Source organism: Erpetoichthys calabaricus, chromosome 8, assembly GCF_900747795.2.
Source record: "Erpetoichthys calabaricus chromosome 8, fErpCal1.3, whole genome shotgun sequence".
Taxonomy (NCBI): Eukaryota; Metazoa; Chordata; class Cladistia; order Polypteriformes; family Polypteridae; genus Erpetoichthys; species Erpetoichthys calabaricus.
Genome location: NC_041401.2, coordinates 126,324,551 through 126,330,550, shown reverse-complemented (window position 1 = coordinate 126,330,550; position 6,000 = coordinate 126,324,551). Strand labels below are relative to the sequence as shown.

Here is a 6,000-nt window from a genome sequence, read left to right as displayed (position 1 = left end):
TAAAAGAGCCAACACCGTTCTTCAGAATTTTATAACCTGCAAATGCCTTTTAATTACAGCCATTTTGCAGCGGTGTGATTTCTCTTTCGCTTGTAAGAGACATCATAACGAAAAATAAATGAAAAGTTTATAGGAGTCCGATTTCTGTATTGTGTGGTAAAGAATAACATAAGGGAATATCTGTCCGGGAAGAGAACACTTGTACTGCAAGCACTATTCTAATCTGAAATCTCACTGAAATAAATACATACATAAATGTTGTCTTTATTCCTCTTCTGTCCCACATGCATCTAGCTCTTTGAACTTATTTCATATGTTCAGATTAATTAAATTAGTCAATGCTGATGACTACAGCGTATAATTTGGAAATTGCTGCATGAGAAAATAAAAGGTACTTTTCAGTCCATGGTAAATAATTTGTTTTCTCTTTTCTTTTTAAAATTATTCAAGTCTGATGTTACAGTGAATATATTAAAACTAATACGTAAATAAATACTGTCTATGATGAAGCTGTCCAACCCATATTAAAGTGGAACTCTATTTATACCTAAACATGTACTGTACGTGCGTTAAAAACAAAGACACACTAGTCTCTACACCCCAGCGTCACCTTTGCCGAATAAAAACATCATACCAAAATTTCAGGATGCTTATCAAATTAACTATACAGAATGCATGTAAAATAAGGCAGTACAGAAAAATAAACGTATGTAAACAGTACATATGGAAGGTGTGGTAGCAATGTGCATTTATACAACACATCTTGTGTATCTTTTGTAAGGAGGGTATGAATCTGTAAAACTATTTTTTACGCTTTCCGTAGAACTTTCTTACCAAAGATTTCTATAATATATATACGTCAATAATTAAAATTTTTCCCATATTTTTTAAGAAAAATGTTTGACATATTTATATTTGGACTTACTTCATATAGGATCACACCTGTTTTCAATTTATTGGACAACACAACTAAAGCTTTGCAAAAATGCTCAAAATCGTGTACAGAAAGGCATTAAAATGCACATACACCAAGTTCAAAATGTATAAATCGAACGGCAGGGTGGCTTTGTGGGACTTGTTGTCGCCTCGTAGCACTTGAGCCCGCAGGGTCGATTTCAGGCTGTATCGTCTTCTGTGTGGAATTTCGTATTCTCCCGGGGTTTACGTGGGTGTACAGACAGAGCTGCTATAAGTACGAGAATGATAATATCTGTAAGAAAATATATACGAAAGAAAAACTTTATAAGTAATCATGTAGTGATTGTCACTGCTCTAAAAAATAACAATGTTAATATTGCTTGATCTTAATAATTAACCATATATGAATAAACACGCTGCCTATCATTTTACTGGTTGCGTTTTTATAATCGGTATACATTACTTTGCATTTTGGCAATGGTGACATTTGTGCCCCAGCTCTGTAACAGCAATGATGGAGTCTAAGACGGGCTAATCTCTTCCCGTATTACTTTTGTCACTGAGACATTGTGTTTCACGCACATTCAGTTGAGCCAAACCAGGTAACTATTTGTAGAATTGAATATTACAGTTCAGCTCTTGGAAAGAAAGTGCCTGCTCAACCCTTTACCTAGCAATTGGCCTTCAAGTTTAACACGTGCATCACTGAAATACTGTATTACTTTTTAAAGATGCAGAATTAAACATCATGTCAGTGCGTATGCTTTGAAGAGAAATGAATTCTAGTATTACAAACGCTTCTTCAAAAATGCACAAGAAGTTTTCCACACATTCTTGACCTCAGTCCTCAGCGCCACCAGCCTCCACCTCAAACACACACACGCACACACACGCACACGCACACACACACACACACACTGTCCGTGAGTCAGTGGCCATTCCTGAACAGTAAAACCAAATTTGTATTAAGAAAGAGGTGACAGGTAAAACAGAATGGAGTGCCCTTATAAAATTGTTACTTACCAAATCTCATAAACTGGGAATACTGCTAAATACAACGACGCGGGTAAACGTGATTCTCCAAAAATCAATAATATAAACGAAAAGTTTATTTTAAAAGGTTTTCTTGCAAAGTGTTGTGGAATTTTAGCACAAGGTGTGGATGTTAAGACTAAACGCAATGAAATGTGAGAAGAAGAAAAAGCCCACAACAGTACTAAGTAGCTTTTAAAAGCTTGGCACTCCCGCCCGTTTATGTATAAAAATATTAATTTTAGCTTTAAATGTTACATTAATTTAAACATACAAAGCAATTAATAATGAACAAATGAATGCCACGACGAACACGCAATAGCAGTGCAATTAATGTAACTTTTCCAAGTTCCCGACCAGTTCAACATATCTAAGTTCATCTGTTGTAATAATTTGTCTGTGCTACGTTTTCCTAATCGTTTATTCACATTTAGTTTAAATCATTAACACATACTTTTAAAATTATTGGTCATTTCTCTACATTCTCTTCGAGGTAAGAATCTATAGAATTACATGCAGTATGCCGCGGCAAACCTTGAAGATTCAGCAAACATTATTAGTTTTCGGCACAACTACTGGTTGTTTATTTTATTTTTAGCATCATTAGCTTATTTTATTGTTAAAATCCTGTTATGATCATCATACGAACCAAATGCAAGGACGAGCCTCTGCTGAAAATGATGTCATGATTGTTTAAACGTGTTGACTAAAAATGCGTCTGCCTTGAATTTAAACACATGATTAAGAATGTCCACGTACAGGTTAGTTTATTGAAACAAAACAGGTTATACTTACCACACTTAAAGGCACGTGCCTATTTGTCTTCTAACACTTATCGATAAAACCTCTACCGAGTTCGCTTATTAATGCTCTACAAGTAATAATAATAACAGAGTTAGGCAGTGAGCTTTCTAGGTGAGGATGAGAATAGTCCGAATATCACGATTTTATTTACCTCATGAAAACCAAGAGGTGTACATGAAATCTAGCAAGCCTGCGCCCGCAAGTGAAGGCTACTGCCGTTCTCGACCCTGTTCGCATCTCCCGTACTGAGAAGTGTGTTCACAGTATTACAACCAAGAGAGCCCACCATACTGACCGTGTGCCTATGGGGTGCTACATCATTCTGCTAAAACCGTATCTGCTTTTCATTTTACTTTGCATTTATTGATGAATCTTAATTAATGGTGTCAAAACCGCGGGTGAGTGTTACTTGTGTGTGTGCGCGTGTGTTTGCGTGTGTGTCTGTGTGCCGGGGGTAGCATTAGCGGGATACTATTAACGGATCGTGGCTTGTGGCCACTCATAGGGTATTGAAAAATAACCAGTAAGCCAAGGTCATATAACACATAAATGAAGCCTTTATTTTGGGAGAAAAGTCTAAGAAAACAATGACTTATGTCAAAATGTATCACTAAGAAATTTCAAACTAATAAGATATTTTCACAGGCAAAGAAATCTGATTTAATAAACGGCTTTTGGAGATTTTGCTAATTTTACATTAATAGTTTGCTCACTGCCAGAATGGAAAAGTAGAAAATTAAACATGTGTAGTGGCTAGACAGACTGACAGAGAGTGATAGAGGGAAAAGGGCAAGCCGCTTGTGTAACCAAATACCCTCCAAATGTGCCATTGCAAAGGGTTCGAATGACTAGACAGTGAGAATGTGAACTGACAAAAAAAAGAAAGAAGAAAACTCGCTTAGGTGTGTTACGCGTCTATCTGTAGAGCTCTTCATACTCAGGTGTAGTGAATTCCTGCGCACAATTAATGGAAGGAATCCAACACTGGATTATGAATGGGTGTTATAACTGTTTTCTGTTTAATACGTATTATTTCAAAATAGAAATAGCACTGAGTTGTGTTTCTTTCGTATATATTTAAAAATAGTTGTTAGTAAAAAATATACATATTTAATATATTATTTAATGTCGTAGAATTTTAAGAAGGCGGGAATATGCCACACCTGGTGTGCATCAAAGTGCCTTATACTACTAAATGGACAACCAGCACATTACAAAACTTAGGTTAAAATAAAACAGCAATATAGGTTGAATTTTCAGTATAACTTCCCTGCAGGATTGTTTGCCATGTTAAAATGACAAGAAGCTACTGCAAAATAACAAAACTGAACAACAATCCTGAAATGTCAAAGAAAAAAAAGAAAGAAAAAAAAAAGAAAATGTCATCCTTCTAAAGCCCTACAGTCATATATGTGGATGCCGTAACAGTTTGTCAAGATCGATAATCATGCCCTTTTAAAGACAGGTAAAAAAAATATGACAACAAAGCTACCTGAGCAAAAAGAGTCCGTTTTAATAGTGTAGTGTTATCAACCTTCACCTGAAATCCAGATCTATCTTTCTGTCTCTGCACCGCGTCTCTAAAAAGGATATGCCAGTTAAAAAAAAAAAAAAAACGATGAATGGATCATATATGTTAATATTGTAATTCTATACAACCAGGAATAATAAAAGTCAAACTTACAGTGCTATTGAGTACATTGGAAATAGTGTAAAAAAGAAAATAAAAACAGAGTCGTATCAGCATTTATATTGCAGTGGCCACTTTTCTTTTCAAGTAAGTTAGCAATATAGTCACATTTACAGCAACGGTATTACAAATTTTTATAGTAAAATACAGCATTCCGATCTGTAACTTGTACACCATTGACATACTGGGTAAAGTAAAATAAAAATACAAGCATCCTAGAGGCATCCAGGCCAGCGTTACACCATACCTCTCTAGTCAGCTATAGGTTGTGTGGCAAGTTGCGAGGGCTGTAATTTACACGTATGCTAAAGCAAACCCTCTCCACCATTAAGGATGAGACTCGTATCGTATGTCCTAAAACGAGTGACCAGCACCAAAGTGATCAGAAGAAAGTGTTCTTCTTAAAGAAACAGTGAGTGAAGAAAAAAAAACCGCTGAGATGGTTCCGAATGAGAAAGAGGAGGGGGGAGAGATAAGTGATCTAAAGGATAGACGATAGGACAAAAAGTGATGATGATGAATACATTGGAAAGTTTTTTGGCCCTGGCGACGGTGTCAGATTGAATGGCCTGTGCGCATGTGCGAAGGTGTCCAAACTGACAATGCTGCTGAAATGAAGATAGTGTTGTTGCTGCTTCTGAGCTCAAGGAGGACGAGAGGAGTCTACAAGCCGACAAGATGAGATCCAAAGCGAGGGCGAGAAAACTGGCCAAAAGTAGGTCCTTCTCCTTTCTTACCCCGTTCCTTCTTGCTGAAACCCGGCAGCCGGGTCCCTCCGAACCGAGGGGCAGATTGCAGAGGTGTCCCTTTCCAAGAGATCAGTTCCTTATCGAAAAGTAGCGCTCATTTTCCCCTTCTTTTCTTATTATTCTTGATCAACTAAGAAGCTAAAATATATCACAGCGTGTATGTCCACCCCCTTTTTGGCTGTTGTCGCTTGCTGGTACACAACATGAGAAGTTTCTTGTTGGAGAGAGAGAGAGAGAGCAGGAGAGAGAGAGACGGGGTGCAACATTTGTACCGGTGTCTGACTTGTGGCGTTACAGTTCTTTTGGGGGACCAGGAAACATGTTGTAATTCCGAGTGAAATGAACGTTGTAATCTCGGCGACTGAGTCCGATGAACTGCTGCAAACTGCACAGAATCGTTAAAGCGAAAGTTAACCAAAAGTTGACGAAAGGGATAGTAACTTTTTTTTTCTTACTGAGCGTTCCAAGTCTTGTGAAATAGAATTCCTGCCTTGTGAAATAGTGGGCGCTGTAGCACCGCTCATACAGAGCGGGAGTACAAGGAGGCTTTTCGTTACACGCTCTGTTTGAAAACACGGCGAGCTCAGCGCACTTCGGGGGGACCCTGTATGTGAGAGAAAAATTGTCGCAAAAAACCTTAATGGCGGAGTTTCTCTCGATCTGTTTTCGTGTTGGGGTTTGTTATCGTGTTTTTGCATTTGGATGAATTGCGCCTGTGGAGATATTTTGGGGGCGTTCTTTTGTTTTCAGTGTAATTCCTTTTTTTTCTTCTGGGAATGCCAATCGATAATATTCGGTGAGCACGAA

General features: G+C 37.6%; 1 protein-coding gene and 1 long non-coding RNA gene across 6 annotated transcripts in view; one reads left to right on the top strand and one right to left on the bottom strand.

Moving 5' to 3' along the window:
* Positions 1 to 931: 931 nt before the first annotated feature.
* LOC127529030 (uncharacterized) lies at positions 932 to 5,520 on the bottom strand. Its single transcript, XR_007935685.1, has 2 exons — positions 5,182 to 5,520; positions 932 to 1,210 (listed from the first exon to the last, which is right to left on the bottom strand). It is a non-coding gene; the product is annotated as an uncharacterized LOC127529030 (long non-coding RNA).
* prdm16 (PR domain containing 16) overlaps positions 4,850 to 6,000 on the top strand; it is a 445,445-nt gene continuing 444,294 nt past the window's right edge. For 4 of the 5 annotated variants that reach the window (XM_051931284.1, XM_051931283.1, XM_051931286.1 and 1 more), the window contains exon 1: positions 5,876 to 5,989. In XM_051931284.1, coding sequence (XP_051787244.1) covers positions 5,896 to 5,989 — 94 coding nt within the window. In that variant the 5' untranslated portion in view covers positions 5,876 to 5,895. Of the gene's footprint in view, positions 5,160 to 5,875; positions 5,990 to 6,000 lie in introns of those variants that run through there. The other variant, XM_028807457.2, reaches the window with a different exon arrangement.